Source organism: Corvus hawaiiensis, chromosome 10, assembly GCF_020740725.1.
Source record: "Corvus hawaiiensis isolate bCorHaw1 chromosome 10, bCorHaw1.pri.cur, whole genome shotgun sequence".
In the NCBI taxonomy this organism is placed as follows: domain Eukaryota; kingdom Metazoa; phylum Chordata; class Aves; order Passeriformes; family Corvidae; genus Corvus; species Corvus hawaiiensis.
Window position 1 is genome coordinate 13,576,058 of NC_063222.1, and position 17,926 is coordinate 13,593,983.

Consider the following 17,926-nt stretch of genomic DNA (forward strand, 5'->3'; position numbering starts at 1 on the left):
CTTAAAAGTGCAAGCAGAAACTACCTTAGGAATGAATACTCACTGCTTCTCATTTCTGCTTGTGCAACCTGAACTAATTCTAAGTCACTCTCAGGATTACTCCTTGAATCCCTATGTATGGACTGCTAGCTACCTCTAAAACATCAAATGTCTCCTAAAATATTGCGACACAAAAGCAAACAAACCTATATTTGACAGCTCCCCAGAATTTTAAGAGTACCTTGTCATTTAAAGCTGTACAGGATGAAGTTTCAAATACTTGAAATATGTACTTCAAAATGAACGTTTATATTGCACAATTTTAAGTTCAGTGTTACAGAAAATAATCTGTGAAAGAAAAGTAGGAGCTAACTACGCATCTTACCTGAATTGCATATGCTGCAGAATCCTGAGCACGAACATTATCAGCATAAGCAAGGAATGCTCTGGTCAGTTCCATTAATAATCCATAGGCAAAACTTGGATCCTCCACTCCAGCCTCAACCACAAACAGAATGCCAGTTTTATTAAAACAGAGTAATAGCTGGATCTTTAAATAATCATTTGGAAGCTTAACTTTAAACTGTTTTAGGTGAGACAGCAAGTACCGATTTTCAAAGGGTCTAGAGATAAGAGGTTCCCTCCACCCAAAGACTTTTAGAAGACACCCAATGCTAAACAAAACACTACTGCAATGCTTCTTACCACAAATGTAAAGTGTTTTCCTTGAGTTTCACTTGTCGAAAAATCGAGCCTGCCAGGATCTATGGCTCCCAGTTCACCTAAACATTCTCCACAGAGCAGTCGAGCTTGGGAATTTGCATCCTGGCAGCCAATGAGAAGCACTGTTACCAGCTGGGAGATGACTGGTTCCACAGTTTCACTGTCTGTGACATACTTGATCAATTTTTCCTAGGAAGTTGAATAACAACAACAAAGTTGAGGTTTTCTACAACCATGTTTATGGTAAACAAGCTCAGAAATTTTCAGTCTGTGACTCACTTCCAATTTCATTTAGCCATGACTTCAGGTTGTAACTATAGTCCAATTGCACTAATCTGCTTCTCCCCCTAGGAAGGACTAAACAAATGAATGAGGGATTTGGGCCTCAGTTAATAATGCTGTCATGGCCAATATTGTATTTCATTATCATACACCTCTCTACTAACTTAATTTTCTTTCTTTGTCTTACCAAGAACCTCTCTTCTACATTTTCTTTTTCACTTAATTATCCCTTTTCTTTTGTGTTCCAATACTTCCTCCCAATTTCTCTCAGGCAGCTGTTGTCATACCTTCTGGGTTTGCTGCCATTTGTTCCCGACAATTTGTATTCTTATTATTTGCCATTTCTTGGACATTTCTTCACTCTCAAGTCCTACAAAGCCTAGGGTTTCAAGTCCTTTGATCAATGCCCATCATTTTAACTGGATGTCCTTTCTTTTTTGTTTTGGCTCAGCTTTTATTCCTTAGTTTCACATTTAGTCCAAATACAGAAAAAAAGCAAGATGTTTGTCGTTGTTACGCTTAATGAAAACTGAAACCACAGCCAACATTGAGCAAATAGTTCCACAAGCTGTGGAACTAATTAAGTTTGATTTGCCTCAATTATTTTGCTAAACTTCTAACTAAGCAAGACATGGCAGGATTTTGCTGACCTGAGCTGCAAGAATAACTGGTTGGCCAGGAATATGCACAATGATCGTTTGTTCTTTTAGCTAGGATTTTTTTTTAAATTTCTGGCTAAGGAGTGCTCCACAATCTTGTAACTACTAAGGTTACAGGCACAGATTTATTACTTTTTCTAATGGGTCACATACACCCTCTGGGCTAACAACAACACAAATGGTAAAGCAGCGTCTTCAGCATGTACATGGCTATAAAATTTATTTGAATATGATCAATGGATTCAAATTTTTGACGGTGGAAGACAAAGAAGGAAGAGGAAAAAAAAAAGAAGTGTGAGGTGGTCAAACACATCTTAATTCTTTCAGATATTACACACACATGCACGCATTTGCTTTTATGAGTTAGATTCCTGATGTAAAAGCCATACATGTCCTAAACAGACAAGTAGCCCACAAAACAGATTGTTAAAATGGAGTTCTTAGATACATCTTTCCTCAGAGTTGGAAAAAAAAAAAGTACACTAGCCTTGCTGAATCAGCATCACAAAGATTTGATGGATTTGAAAGTCCACCTACATGAGGTGTCATGAAAAAGAATCCATTTTCCCCATTTTATGAAGAAACAGCTTAATAAACTGAGGAGAATAACCCAGTTCAAGTGAATGCCCTGCAACAATAAGGAGTTTTAGACTTTTGGTCCAGATGCTAATTCAATTTATTTTTAGTTCTACTGAAGGTGGTTTTCTATACCTGGTTTCTATACAATGTTTCTTTCAAGCTGGTAAGTGCATGAATACGAACATCCACATTCTCATGCTGAATAGCTCTCATAGACAGCTGCAGGGCTGTCTGCAAGTCTGTGCTTTTGGAGGATTCCTGAACATGACATAAGAAGTTCAAGTTAAATATAACAGGAATATGACTGAACAGCATGTCAAAGAACACAGGTAAGAACACATGGAAACAACTATCTTTTTGCCTACATTCTCACCTATATCCACATACCATTGTCTTCTGACCTATTTTTTAAAATGTTTTCCTCAAAAAGGTGCTATATTTCACTTTTAGGTAAACATAATGATGGCATAAATAAAAATTATAAAATCAGAAGAAAATGCTTTGTTTTAAGTCTATCTAAAACCAAATTAATTTCTACTTTTGTTGCCTCATTCCTACAAAATAATTTTTACTTCCCATCTGTTACCTAATCATTCTGAGGGTGAACAAATGAAATAGACCATAGGGTACTCTTAAGAAGAGAAAAACTTTGCTCCCTGTAAAGTGAACATGGAAAAGGGATCAAATGGAAAGCAGCTTCTCTTGTAACATAATTATTGCCATAGCTAAAACTGATGACTTCTCATCTTATAATCTGTCACAAAAGAGACGAAAAGCCAGCGTTCAGGAGATGCTACAGAAACAAGAATGTTGAACATGAGTATATTTCATTCCTAAACAAGAATCAGAACCTGCTTAAACTACTCCTGCAAACCTGTTTTGTGGTGGAGGCAGATAAATACTATTTCCACTTAACAATAAACTTTATATGTTTTCCTCAGCCGTGGAGGAATTCACGTGGAATTCCGTGGAGGAATGCATCAAATTCATTTGATGCATTAAAGCCAACCAAATAAATAAAAGAAGCTGTACCTTTCTATATTCCTGAAGGACAACCTGAACTTCTTTTAGTTCAGGAAGGTCAGGCAGAAAATATATTTCATGTAGAAAGTCTCGTACTGCATCCCTAATAGTTATCAAAAAAATATTGCAAAGAATATGGCAAACATTAGTTGAATCAGAAAAACCTTAAAAACACATCAAAAGAAAGCAATGAAGAAATCTCTTTCAATACTGCTACTATGGCCTTCTACAAGAGTCTTATTATTCCTACCGCTACCTTTTATTTTGAAAACTGTTGTTATGATATAATGCAAGAAAAATGAAAATGCAACAGAAGTAATCAAGACATTAAGTATCAACATTCCTAAAAAAACCCCAAACATACTTTCAAGCCACAAAATATAAGATGAAAAAGAATTATGGCTCAACCTTATCCTCAAAAAGGTTAAGTCATGAGAATTAAAAGTATTTTGTATTAAACTTTGATTTTGTTTTCAGTTGGTGTGACCATTTGAAGGGAATGCGTGAAATCTTACACAACATAATAATCTGTGTACTTCATAATTATACCTCTAATTATTAAAGAAAACAAAGAACTCATTTCCTCCCATTTCCAATTGTGTACACTTCTCTCTATCTTAGAGCAACTGTTAACAATCATCATTATTCTGTAGAGGGAAGTCATTTTCCAGACCAGCAAGAAAAAAAACCACTCAAGAAAACCTGGCAGGGTTAAGTGTCTGAATGGGTTTCAACTTGGCCACAGCATAATATCTTTTTATAAGGACAATATAAAAACACCTTTTCAGATGGGGCTATCACTTGTCACATTTCAAGATCTCAACACAATTTAGAGAAGGGGGAATTTTATACAATAACAACGATTTAGCAGAAAAACAAGTTTTCTCATCTCATTGCTGGATGACTTGAATTTAGGGTTATCCCAATTCCTGTTGCAGGATTTAATCCATATAACTGAAATTATTTTGTACAGTACCTGTTCTCCACTATGAGGAAGTGGAATATTGCTGTGGTTTCCTTGGGTTGGATATGTATGAGGGGCAATAACACTACTATCACATGGCTGAGCAAGGAGCCAAGATAGGAATGGTCCAGACTTCGAACAAAACAATTCCAGGCTCTAAACAAGAAAAGACAACAAAACAAGAGTAATCAATGATTCTTCTCTGCAGAAAACATTTCAGGTGAGTCGTGAGAAGCATTTTAAGCTATTTCAGCACTGTGGTTTAGATTACTGTCCGGAACAAAGCAAAATATATTAAAGGACAGAAATAGCAGGGATGCCACTGTTTGGGTACACCATCAGTTCACCTGCAACACAGTTCTGGGAAGTCATCCTTGTATCTCAGAGCTGTTCTCAGCGTGGTCATCATCTTCACTCTGACCGAACTGACGTGTTTGGGACCCATGAGCGTCATTAAAGACCTCAGGCTATTTAAAGCCTAGACATAGATGAAAGTCATTTTAGTGTATTAGATACTCAGGAGAACATGTATAGGTCACATTTTCTATTAAAATCAGGCTACCCTTGCTTAAGAAATCATACTCTAAGACATCAAAATCAGTTTGATGTTTTAATAAATAATCTGGGTTTAGAAAACAGAGAGTGAAAGGGAATCTCTAATGGCAAGATTGTAACAAAACCCCACATTACTTAGGCTGTTGACAGATGAGGGAAGAACTGTGGACACCAAAGGAGTTAATGATTATAGATGATTGTTATAAGACATGATAAACTATATATCCCAAGCTGAAAAGAGAAGGCTTAGGAAATATAGAGGAAATAAAAAAACTTGCATTTAAAAGAAAAACCAAACCAAGAAAACCCCAACGGAGTTGACATACAACTGCTCACAGAAGTGACTGGCAAGCATCAGGGAACACGTAATAGCTCAGCTGTCAATGAAAGACAGAAGAGAAATACTAAGATGCAGGAGATATTTCAGTCACAGTAACACTACACCAAACAAGGTAGTAAAATGTCCAGCATGAGAGATCTGTTACACAGGAATAAACCTGAGCTTGAGAAAAGGTCATGCAAGGGGAAACTCACCGAGAATAAAAAACCAGAAGAAAAGATAGAAACAATAGCAGGTGAAGCAAAAGAAATGCTATACAAATTAAGAAATTCAGAAAGCATGAAGAAATGAGGCTACGAAAATGAGAACATTTTAACACGAAAAGCAAAAAAACACCAGAGAAAATGCAGTCTATCAATGTAAAGGTTATATACATTCTAGCACTGAAAACTTCCTGCAGAAATCATCTACACTCTCTCTGTGAGGTGGCTGAAAGGCCAGTCTTGTGGTTAGAAGCACTGCCTCAGCAGAATTTTCAGTTTGTCTCAAGCTGTGAGCTCTAATTTCTCTAAATGCTCTCTACTGCAAAGCTGAAATGAGCTGTTCTGTGAGAACCAAAACTAATGAAATCCAGTTTCTCTTGGATTTCCATCTTTTTTTCTTTACCTTTACCCTTTGGTGTCCTTATATAACCCCATGCAGTAATTCCAGTTTTCTCCCATATTCCCTCATTCTCCCACTGTTGTTTGTTTCACACATTAAAAATCATACACTTGGATTTCTCCCCTATAATTCCTGGTTGACTGACTTGTTGCATACACCACGTTTGACTGAAATATGTAATACACTACCTGACCATTAAAGAAACATATCAAAAACTTTTGAGCTTACACAGAAGTCCTACCCACAGTGAGACCATCAGTTTTAAAGAACCATTTTGGAACCTTAGTATCTTTGAGACTTCCATGACAGTTGCATGATCACACAAGTAAGTCTGGCATATTAAAACAGTCCTTGCTTATTTTTCTTTTAATATTCAGAATTAAGTTTACACACCATTTTTTTATCCTCAATGCCAACACTGGAACTCAGTAACTGCATGTTAAAAAAAGCCAAGATACCAAGCAATTTAGGTTGCAGATAATCAGCCTGTGGAGAGGAAAAACAAAAGCTAAAAACCCAAACGATCTTACAATTAACACATTCCAAAGCCTAAGAAATTAAAAAGCAGGTATGAAATGCTAATTCTGAAATAAATAAGAGAAGAATCCCAAATACATACACTGCTACTTAAGAAACATCAGTGTTAATGACAGACATCTCTGTTAGGCTGTGGTTACACTGTTTTGTAGGATCTTAGGATTTGTGTGTGCGCTGTTGCTTTGTTTGGGCACTTTTTGTTTTGATTTGGTTTCATGCGTATTTGGTATGGATCTCCCTATTACAGGAACACTTAATAGGAAATGCCAGCCTTTCTTCCACTTTTTGCCTGAAATAAGTGATGTTCAGAGAATTGCAAATTGCCTTCACTCTCACAATGGCCAAAAAGAAATTATTGAAAAAACTGAATATGAATATTTTGATGTCCTTACCATTTGTTCTGGTGAGGTTATTTCCCTAGGTCCCTGATAGGGATCATCATGAGAGGCAAATGAAGCCAATATGGACAAACCATTGAAGACTTGCTGATAGTGCTCTCCAATCCGCAGCAATAATTCATTATGCAGACCCTGGTAGTCCTGTCTCAGCAAGCTGCCCAGCTCTATCTCGGTCTCATTCTACAGTCAAACACAAAGTCTTTATTTAATCACAATGTAATTAGAGCACTGAGAGACAGGAGGCACTGGGCTCCGGTTGATTTGTTATAGGAATCAAAGAAAAAGCTTCTGATCAGCTCAGTGTCAGACAAACAAAGTTTTTAGAATTTGCTAAGTTCATAAAATATCTTAGGAACATTCCTCAGAGCCAACAGAACTGATTATAAATAACAAGAACAAAACTTCTGCATATACAATTTCCCAGCCTATGCTTTGCAATATCTTAACTTAAAGCAGAAAGCTCATTATGCATCAACTGTTGCTCCTAATTTGCAGGTGTAATAGAGCAAATACCAATTTACCTTGAGGTAATGAAGTGCCCGCTCAAGCTCATCCTTAGTGCAGGAACAGACCAAATGAGAGAAGATATATTTGAAGTTATTGATTAAAATCTCTCTTCGGTTCACATTCAATTGCTTTGCTATGGTTCTGATAAGTGTGGAGGCTGCAGGACTGGCCTTGGCTGCAAGGTCAGGAAGCAAAACTTGCAGGGTCCGCTGGTAAATTAAGAACAACACTTAATGGAAAAGACAAACAAACCAACAAACCCTCCAAAACCCCAGGGTTAGGCTTAGTTCTGCTTGTGCCAGTACCACAACACATGTGTCTGGTCATAAGTATGACCACAGGTATGAATAAAGAAAAACTTTAATAAGATGAAAATACCTAGTAAAAATAAAGATAAAACTAATTACTTTAGGAGCTGCTTCATCTAAGAAACAATACTAAGAAACATTAACAAAAAATGAGCTATCATTTTTTGTGTCCATCCAGATTCTCCACAAAAGGAAATCTTAAAAACACCCCAAAACAAACCAAAAAGCCAACATTCCCACACACAACACCACTCGCCCAGCCTATGACTCAGCTAAAGCACTGCTGACTTAACATTTGTGCATCTCCCATCTACCAACAAACAAAACACAAGTACGATTCTCAAGCTACTTAGGCTTCCAGTGAAAGAGTTATCTAACCAGATATCTAACCAGAGCTGTATCCACAGAATGGCAGCTTTCTTCTTTTGAAATAAGAAAGCTGACACCATGCAAAAATCACGCCTTACAAAGGATGCCTCCAAGTGCACTAAATCATTAATACAGACATACTTAATGAGTATTCTAAACTTTAGCTCCTTATCTGTCATACTTGAATTGGCACTGTAGCCATCCCTCTAACTTCTTGATAAAACTGCTCCTCTGCATTTCAGCTCTCAGTTGTAGCATTCCCAAGAGAAAGTGTGGATTAAAACTGAAATTCACAAGCACAAACACAGAATAGCAAAAGGACTGACCAACTTACTGAGAGAAAGCGATTTAGATCTGGAAAATCAAATACACTGGCAATCTCAGATAACATGTCCAGAGCCATTTCTCTCTGGTGAGCAGCTGTTTCTTTCTGCAGCTCATTGCCTTGGCATGGAGCACTCAACACCACCATCTGGCTGGAGTGCAGGGATTCCACTAGAAACTAAGCATGGAGAAATAGGTATTTAGTATTATTTTGCCCTTGTTCACTCCCTAAAATTAAACACAAGAGTTTCACTGGTCTTTCTATGCATCTGTTTTTATCTCTTATTTATTGCACATGGATCTATGATTATTACTTTGCAACAGAACTGGCTTATCATCCACTTAATAATTACATTCAGTTTTGCCACCCTGGATTCAAATATTTCATTACTAAAAATATATTCAGAATTAGGAAAGTCTGCTTTTGACAATTTTCTTTTAAACAGAACTTTTTGTCTTTAGGTAGTGGCCATAACAAAACCCCTCAATCAATCACAGCATAATTATGCCTGTGAAATGCTGACTTCAATTCCAATCTTAAAACATAGTGTCTTGCAGCAATTGTACTACATAATGAGAGATCTTCTATTTCTGAATGAAGCATCTAGGGTAGAAATTCTAGCATCTAGGGAATAAAATAGAGAAGCAACACTATTGAGGGGAGATCATGACAAAGTCAAAGATTTCTCATTCCTTCCTGAATGTTTGTAGCATTTTTTTTCTTAAAATAATTTCTTTCTCATCCTATTTCACCTTGAGCAATACTGCAATTTTGACCTTTAATTCCATTTTCAATATACACACAAAGAACCCAAATACATGCACTTTCTAAACCAGCAACTCTTTTTACCTGACAGATAGGCTTCTTGTACTGACTGAAGAAAGCCTGCAGTTTTATGGCCTTGGCTGCTGCCAGGGCCCGGATTTCTGTGTAAGCTGCTCCGGCCACTGAAGCTGACTTGGACAACAAACAGTGCAACAAATGCAAGAGGGCAAATGGTACCAAATCTCCTTTGGATGCCCTTACAAAATAAGCAGAAGAAAAAGAATTAAAAAGGAAAACTGAATTGTTGCATTAATGAAATAATTAAAGAGCATGCTATTGCCATCGTGCAAAATGAGTCATGGTTGTATTTGCATGGTTTATCTGTACATCCTATGACAGGGCAGAAGAAAATGAGGAATGTTCCATAGGAATCAACAGCTCTGTACAGTTGCAATGGACTTGGGGCAAAAGCTGACTTCAAAAAAAGTAATTTAATCTTACACTTGAAGTAAAGGTTACTTTGTATCACAAACTGACTCGGCAATTTTCAAGATACTCTCAAAAATACCTTCCAATATCTCCTGTTGTGAGAATCAAGGTATCTTTAAGCTCATTATTTCTTGATATTTTGGCATTTGTGTAGGCTTCTTTCATCCTTGAAACAAACAGCTGGTACACAGGAAAACAAAAAAATATTTTTAGTGTTTGACACTAGTAAAACAAAAACCATAGTAAGTTAGGAATAAAACTCAAAAATAAACGTGAATTCACCTCTTTTATGAATCCTTCTTCAGAGTCTAAGGATTCTATTATGTTCTTTATGCAGTCACTGAAAGCCACTCGTACATCTTTGTCTGGATCTTCCATTAGATTTAATAAAGACCCAACGAGAGTCTTCACACTGGACTCATCAGTATTAAAATCCAGGTGTTTGCAAAGATGAGGTATATTTTCTATAAATGCTGGGTGGCATGGTTGGAAGAGGAAAAGAAAACATATTTTTAATTATTTTTCGAAATCTACCTAAGTGCACAAAACACTGACGCAAACAAGCAATAAAGCACACTATATTTTTTCACCAAAAGAATAAATATTGTGAAATCAGAGAAGCTATTTAAAATTCAGATTTTATCAAGTATTATAGTTTTAGATATAGCTATAAATCAAATTTAAGCCAGGGTAGTTTAAAAAGAATATCACTAACAACATTAAATATCAGCAGTGATATCAACTGAAATACAAAACTTCGAGCACCAATAGAACTATTAAAACCCAATACAGAATAAAAGGAATGGAGAAAGGTACAGGAATAGTGACTTAGTACCTCAGATGGAAGCATAAAATGTTACTAAAGATAAAGCCACATACCTAGCTTTACTGAACTGGGTGCTTTGCTTTCAAGGAGAAGGAGAAATGGCTTGAAAACACAGGCTTGCACAGAAGAGGTTTTTCCATGAGCAGAAGTCACAGTAAGGCTGCTACACAAAATATCATGAGTAACATCCTTAATAGCAGAGTCTGCTAAGGAAGATCGTACATGGAATGGACCAGAAAGACAACAAGATAACTTCCCAACTATAGCAGCACAAGCCTCCTTGACTAGGTCAGACTCATCTCTGATTTGATTTCTGAAATGGAAACAAAAATGAAATCACTTTAATAGATCATTTACCTAGAAAATTGTTTTTCTACACTGTCTGAGTTCTCTAACTATACTGACAGTACTATCAGGACAGCTTAAGGATGTCTCACTAAATCATCTTTGTCCTTTTCAGATCACTCTCAAGTTCTGTTAAATGTTTGAAGTAGCACTGGGCATGGTGAGGCTAGCATGCTGTAAAGAAGAAAGTGAATACTAACACAAAAGGACAGAAGACACCAAGACACATATACAAAAAGCAGAGAAACTGCAAAGATTTCAAGAGACATATGGACAAATACGACATGAATTTCACTGACAAAGGTATCTCCTTTCCCCCCCTAATTTAAAGACCCTTAATTTGGGGGTCTTCAGCTAGCAAAGGAACTTGTATACTGACATCGTAAGTGAACACTATTCTGTCATACAGACATCATGATATGCACCTATCCTGTTGATATCTGATGATTTCTGAAATTAAGATCTAGCAAATTTTGGAGGAACATTTATTTTTGTGCTTATACTACATTTATTATTTGCCCATTTTTCTTCTTGCACAAAGGCAGAAAAGCTGCATTAATACATACAAAAGAGCTTTGGGAATCACGCTGCAGGTCTGCACACTTGGTGGATGAAGCAGGAGAGAGAATCCTTTAACACAAGTAGCCCGAATTACTTCATGGGGACTTTGTAGTGCCCAGTGATAAATTGCTTTTCTCCAATCCAGATGAATGTTTCTTGGGAAGAGAGATAGAAGGAACACACAGTGTGACTGAGTTCGGGGTGCTAAAGAGAAAAAACAAAGTAAATAATTACTTGATTTAAACTTTTAATACCATCAATCATCATAAGAAGGCTAATAAAATAATTTTACTTCAGAACAATCATTCCAAAGTGGAACTAGGCTTCATAAACTTTAACATACTTACAGAAACTCTGTGCAGTTTTTTGACTCAAAACTAGAGGACCAAACCCCAAAATAGATGGCTTAAAAGAAGAATCATCCAGATGGCTGTAAATCCAGGGCAGAGACAGCAATCCACATAAGTCATCAAGAATCTGATCACTCAGTGGAATTTTCACTAGGGGAAAAAGCCAGCAAAACAACAACAAAAATATACTTTTTCAGCTCTGTAAGGTTTATAAAACATTTTATGTTCCTAATTTGCTACGAAATGTTACATTTTCTATCAACAAATATTAGCATCACTATTCCCACATGTTGATATCCTATTTTTCAGACATGTAAAAATAAATCATGCAGTGCTAAATCAGAATAACCTAAAAATCTCATTAAACAGATGACAGAACGCAACACATGAGCAGCAGAATGAATATAACTTTGGTATTTCTGGATTTATGCGAAGACTCTCAGGTGGACTTTGGGGTGTCTGGTAAGCTGAACTCATAGTAATATTTTAATCTTGGTAACTGAGTCTGTATTCCATCCTACTAGTTACTTTTAAAAAAGCATGGAAGTACTCAATGTTTTTGGTACCATGCATGCCATGCTTGCTAAAGCTGGTCACAAGCTTTGAAATCATTGAGAGGAACAAAGATAGTAAGGGATGCTGCCTCTGTGTGTCTTTAAAAGAAAGCTGCTGGAAGTTTGTTCCTTTTTTATTTATTTTCACTATCCCCATGTATTCTCTTGATCAGATAAAAATCAGTAGAAGTACAGATAAAAAGAAGTAAATAATGTTCAAAAAGGAAGGCAAATGAAGGTCTCTAAACAAAAAATAATGCTATTTTTTAAATTTAACCTTTTTTGAAAAGAGTTGGAATACTAGCACGAGATTCATAATTTCAAGTACCTCCACCAAAACAGACTTAAAACAGTCAGATGAATTCCTAATTTACAAAATACAAGACATCTTAGTTTAAAGGGTTTCTTACCTTGCGCATACAGCAAAGCATCAAAAATTTTTACTATTCTGTCAACCACTTGTTCTAGATTGACAATCTGTGTAGCAGCCTCTAACAGGTTTCTGCAGACTTTCACTACTCTTGTGGTAAAATCAGAGGAAATCCACTTGAACTGTATATTCACCATTGAATCTGAAGAGCTTGGAGTATTCTTACATGTATCAGAGTTACACAGTTGAGACACTCCATGCTCTTTACTGTTAAAACAGAAATCACATCAATGCAACAAATGCCACAAACAACATTTAATATTAACTGCTTGTAAGCCAAGTTACTATGAAAATGTACTTCTTCAAAACATATAGGACTTATCCAATACTTATCCTGCTACACAGACAAGCATTAAAGTAACCTACACGAATCATAATGAGTTACAAGAAACTCTTGGTCTCACAGTTTCCCCTTGGTACCCTTACCTGGTGGAATTTGTTGGGGGAGAACAATGAACTATGCACAGAGCAGCCAATCGCAGAATTACAGCGATCCCTTCAACAGTCTGAAGAACATCCACTGGCAGAACTTCTTCCTCAAGGAGAGATGTTAAGGATGCAGCTTTCTTAGTGATGGCATTCCATAGAGCACTCTTCAGTTTCATGTTTACAGGGCTAAGTCTGTAATTTGACCATATTAATTATTTTCCAACACATACTTTCTTTCAGAAAAGATAAAATCATCATAGCAAAACCAGAGGTAATCCATATTTAATATAGGATTAGGAAAATACCAAATGAAGCTTTAGCTTAAATGTGTTCTTTGGAAGGAAAAGATTCTAACTCTGAATTTAAGCATGATTCATATCAGACTGATCTGAAAGGCTATAAACATATAACTCTACAATCCTTGGAAGGTCTTGGTAACCATAAAAAGGCAAACATTACACCCATCTTTGACAAAGGCAAAAAACGAGGATCCAAGGAACTATAGGCCTGTCAGTCTAACCTCAGTCCCTGGCAAGATTATGGAAAAAGTCTTCCTTGAACTCATTTCTACCTGCATGAGGGACAAGAAGGTGACTGGAAACAGCCAACATGTATTTACCACAGGTGAATCACACACTCAATTCCTTTCTACAATGAGACAGGCAGCTCTGTGGAGAAAAGTGAGCTGCTTTTTCAGAAGACTTCAATTGTCTAGAAAACTAGGCTGACAAGAACTTCATGAAGGTCTGTATGACAAGTCCTGCAACTGGCAAAAAAACCCTGATGTAACAGAATAGACTGAGAGCTGACTAACTAACAGGCAGCTTTGGAGAAAATGACCTGGCAGGCTTGTGTAAAAGTGCAATATTAGAGCAGCATGACCTTGTTTCAAAGAAGGTGAACTCCATACCGGGCTGTTCTCAAGCATAAAGGCTGATCACAAGCCCACACCTGGAGTGCAGCATGCCTGAGCCAATTTTGAGTGCCCAAAGACAAGAAAGAGATCAACTGCTGGCACAAGTACAAGATAATCAGGGAGCACTGCACAAGCAGAGGCTGAGAGAACTGGTTTTGTTCATCTGAGCACAACTTGACTTAGCTAGACCTGCTTTAAGTACATCCAGTGTAACAGCACAGCCACATACAATTCTGTCACACTATGGATGCTCTCAGCTTTTGTTTTCAGTGTGAAAAAATGAAAATAATTTTCACTGAACACATTAGAAACAGAATCTCTTTAATAAAGTTTGGCTTAAAAATCACCAGTAGATTTTGATCCCTCAAAATATCCTTTAGGTTTTTTTCCCCAGAAGATCTTTCTACCTGGCTGTTATGAAGAAATTGCCTCAAGAAGTCGTCATGTATTATTCAATAGCCAAATTACTATAAAAGTAGTTACTGAGTAAGTGTCATACATTAGAGGTGATTTCTTTGGATGCTTTGTGGATAGGCTCAGTCGTCGTCTTTTCTCTGGAACTTCATCACTGCTGCTGCTCCACCCATCAGTATCAGAGCTCTCCAGCTGGTTCTGATGGAGCTCCTGAAAGATTTCTTCTGTTTGTGCTTTTAATGCTGTATAAAGTGGACTCACCAGATACTGGGATGGACAAACAACAGAGGTACCATGATGTATGCTCTGCCTCACTATAAGATGTGATATTATTGCCTCTGATTTAAAATATGAAATTGCAAAATATTATGGTAAAAACGTTCTTAAAAACCTTTCCATTCAAAAAACTTAATTACAGGATGAAAACTCTTAAGAGCAATGAAGTTTCCTCTCTTGCTACCAGAGAGGATGCAGCTTGTACAGCTGTTTCCCAGTTCCTGCCATAAAACCTTGCTACCAAAGCCATCAAACAGACACACAAAGTTTAACAAACAGGAAGGATATGCAGATGAATGTATGGAATAGAGGGAACACTCAGCATATCAACATCTCATTTTCAACACCTTGTTATGGTTTTTAACTAAAACAGGGTTTATTTAGGTTGAACATCAGAAAGAAATTTTTTATTATTAGGGTGGTGACACTGGCACATGTTCCCCAGAGAGGTGGTAGATGCGCCATCCCTGAAAGCACTAAAGGTCAGGTTGGGTGGGGCTCTGAACCCTAATCTAGTTGAAGCTATCCCTGCTAACTGCAGGGAGTTGGACTAAGTGGCCTTTAAAGGTCCCCTCCAACCCAAACCATCCTCTGATTCTATTTTAATTCAAACTTTCTGTCTACCTGTCCCTAACAAACATGACTAAAAGCATATGGTTGGAAAATAAGAGCATCTCAAATGAATGGAAACTACTTGCAAAGCTGCCCTCATATGCGTGTACTCTGGGCCTTATTCCAATTTTATATTATGATTATGGACAGACAGTTGTGCCTGCATAGCTTATGAACAGTTTAATAGATCTGAAAAACATAAGAGTCCAGCTACATCCAGCAGATTCAAGAACTCTGACCTGTACAAACATGTGAAACAGTTGAGAAAAAAAGTTGTATCAACCTAAACATGCAATTAAAAATAGCATTTCCTAGGTTTTCTTCTTTGCATAGGTATAGGTTTTTGTGTATGATCTATTCACACAATAAATTCAGTTTTTAAAATAAACCTACCTCTTGTTCTTCCTGAGTTCCAAGCACATTCACAAAAATTCCACATATGGTACTTATACGGGCTTTTCTTATTTGTACGGCAGATTCACAGCCAGTTGGAACAAATTCCAGAAAATACTGCAGTATATGGCAAAAAGCAGTTTTCAGCTTTTCAGACTGAAGACACCTAAACACATCTCCTTCAAACAATGAGCAGAGCTTCTCTAGCAGCATATTCAAGTAGACAGGTTCAATATTTTTGTAAGAATCTGCTTCAAAAGGCAGCAATGTCCTCACCATCAGTAAGAGTGGTTCTCCAAAGAGTTCTGATTCCTCAGTATCCATTTCAAGTGCTGATTGTAGAATTTCAAAAAAGACTGTGAAGAAAACACTGGCCAGCTGTTCCGGAGGTCCTCCTAAATGAATTAACTTCACCACAAACTTCATTGCCAAAGTTTTAACTTTTGGACTCCCATACTCTAACAGGGAGCAGCCTATCCCCCAAAGAATAATATCCTGTCTTACAAAAAATATATCTGCAACAATATCTGTCAGAATAGACATTAATACAACTTCCAAACATTCTATATTGGGCATACCCATCAGCTGCAATGGTGCCAATCTTAAATATCCCACTTTCTCACTTATACTGCTTGAAAATCTCTTTATAGTCACTGGCCAGACCAGTCCATCTCCCCAGAGATGTTTCTGTGCATCTCTTTCATGCAAGATGATTAAGTCTTGAAAAACCTGTAGCAAGTCTTTAGTTAGTGCTTCAAAAATGGAGCAACTCTTCATCTTAAACAGAAAAAGTAAAGAGCAGATGACATCACAAATGTTCTTGTGCAATGTGTTGCAGTTTGGAGCAGCAGCAATACGAAGAAGCCTTGTTATGATCCAGTTACTAAATTCTAGGACAATAAAAGAGAATCTTTATTATTAAGATAAAAACTAAAATCTCCAATTGAGCATCTCCCTGAGAGCAGATTGCTTATCACTAAAACTAAACTCCTTGAGATAAATGCAGGTAGGCTCAGTAAACAGAGTCTTCACTGGGACATTTATTCAGCAGACCCCCACTGAAAAAGAGGAAAAGAGGGGGCAGAATATGGGGGTTGGGAATGGAAGACACACATTTTACACTGGTATTTCCAGACATTTTCCTCTGTCAGAAAAACAACCTCAGGCAATGAGTACATATCTCATCAACACTATATAGTAATATATCTGTGCAATGATAATGCATAATGTCAAAATCTCTCCTGATAAATTTCCATTATCACAAATGCTAATCCATTTACAGTATTCAAATTCTACCATCATATTCAGTTACAAATTTATAATGATGAACTTACATATCTGCCTTTTTCCCATTTCTGTTCTTTTGGATGATCTCACTGTCTGCAAATTTAAATACCAAGCTTCAACATAAACATTTTCAACAAACTCACCAATGCAACTGCATTCAGTTTCTTCCTGATTTCCATCCACATTTACAAACATAAGTGGGGAAGATTTCATGATATGTTGAATAAAATCAAGCAACATCACAGAACTTGGCTGTGAATCTGATTTCTTAATCAGTTCCAAAGCAACTTTGAAAAAAAAAGAAGACAATATTTAAATCACAAATTTCAATATCAAATTTTATTCACACCTTATGAAAAAGATTTTTTAATATATATAAAATACTACGATATGGTATTAAACCTTCCAAATGATTTAGTGGGAGTATAGTTTTTAATCCATTAAGATAATTTAATGCATATTGTAAACCCTCTATGTGACTCCAAACTGTATGAAGAAAAGTATAAATTACTCATTAAATATTATTAACCCCACATGCATTGGCATTCAGTTTAAATTCTATCCAACTGTGTGATGAGTGAAGAATAGCAAATACTTAACATTTCATTAGGTTTACAGTCTTGCCAGAGAAACAACACTAAGAATTGTTTCAAACCTCCAGGAAATAAAAGGGTTTAAATGTTAAATTCAGTTTACTGAAGCAGAAAGTTTAACAAAACACTAAACATATCTAATGCTGCTCCATTGAAACAGGCCTCTGAATCATATCAGATTTATCCAGATCCCATACAGATCCTATCCACTGTTAGTTAGCACAAGAAGGAAACTATCTGAGATTCAGACAATATTTCAATTCTGAATAGTAACAATTGCAAGCCGTGTTACTCATAAAAAATTACATTACATGATAGTCCTGATTTTCAATGTTGTGAGCATTTGTATTCATACAACCCTGCACTGCATTCACCCCCTCCTTCTTTGGGGGGGTGTGTGTGTTTATGGTTTTTTTTACATATGGAACTTCACATCACAACAGAAAATACTTCATCACAGACTTTATTAAAAAATAATTCAAAAATGGTATTGTATTCAACTAAATCTTTCTTAACATGAGAGTTGTAGGCTTTA

The 17,926-nt window shown here is 36.6% G+C and overlaps 1 protein-coding gene across 3 annotated transcripts in view; it reads right to left on the bottom strand.

The window, feature by feature from the left end:
- Nucleotides 1–17,926, bottom strand: part of ATR (ATR serine/threonine kinase) — a 39,539-nt gene that overhangs the window by 20,462 nt on the left and 1,151 nt on the right. Inside the window, exons 3-23 of one of the 3 annotated variants that reach the window (XM_048314728.1) lie at nucleotides 16,942–17,085; nucleotides 15,512–16,401; nucleotides 14,316–14,497; nucleotides 12,898–13,092; nucleotides 12,452–12,678; nucleotides 11,485–11,637; nucleotides 11,143–11,341; nucleotides 10,285–10,544; nucleotides 9,688–9,878; nucleotides 9,485–9,585; nucleotides 9,001–9,172; nucleotides 8,161–8,328; nucleotides 7,164–7,358; nucleotides 6,637–6,822; nucleotides 6,101–6,193; nucleotides 4,557–4,687; nucleotides 4,222–4,365; nucleotides 3,255–3,348; nucleotides 2,355–2,480; nucleotides 685–891; nucleotides 365–478 (exon numbers count right to left, since the gene is read on the bottom strand). In XM_048314728.1, the coding sequence (XP_048170685.1) occupies nucleotides 365–478; nucleotides 685–891; nucleotides 2,355–2,480; nucleotides 3,255–3,348; nucleotides 4,222–4,365; nucleotides 4,557–4,687; nucleotides 6,101–6,193; nucleotides 6,637–6,822; nucleotides 7,164–7,358; nucleotides 8,161–8,328; nucleotides 9,001–9,172; nucleotides 9,485–9,585; nucleotides 9,688–9,878; nucleotides 10,285–10,544; nucleotides 11,143–11,341; nucleotides 11,485–11,637; nucleotides 12,452–12,678; nucleotides 12,898–13,092; nucleotides 14,316–14,497; nucleotides 15,512–16,401; nucleotides 16,942–17,085 (4,172 nt within the window). Of the gene's footprint in view, nucleotides 1–364; nucleotides 479–684; nucleotides 892–2,354; nucleotides 2,481–3,254; nucleotides 3,349–4,221; nucleotides 4,366–4,556; nucleotides 4,688–6,100; nucleotides 6,194–6,636; nucleotides 6,823–7,163; nucleotides 7,359–8,160; nucleotides 8,329–9,000; nucleotides 9,173–9,484; nucleotides 9,586–9,687; nucleotides 9,879–10,284; nucleotides 10,545–11,142; nucleotides 11,342–11,484; nucleotides 11,638–12,451; nucleotides 12,679–12,897; nucleotides 13,093–14,315; nucleotides 14,498–15,511; nucleotides 16,402–16,941; nucleotides 17,086–17,926 lie in introns of those variants that run through there. The other 2 variants (XM_048314729.1, XM_048314730.1) reach the window with 2 other exon arrangements.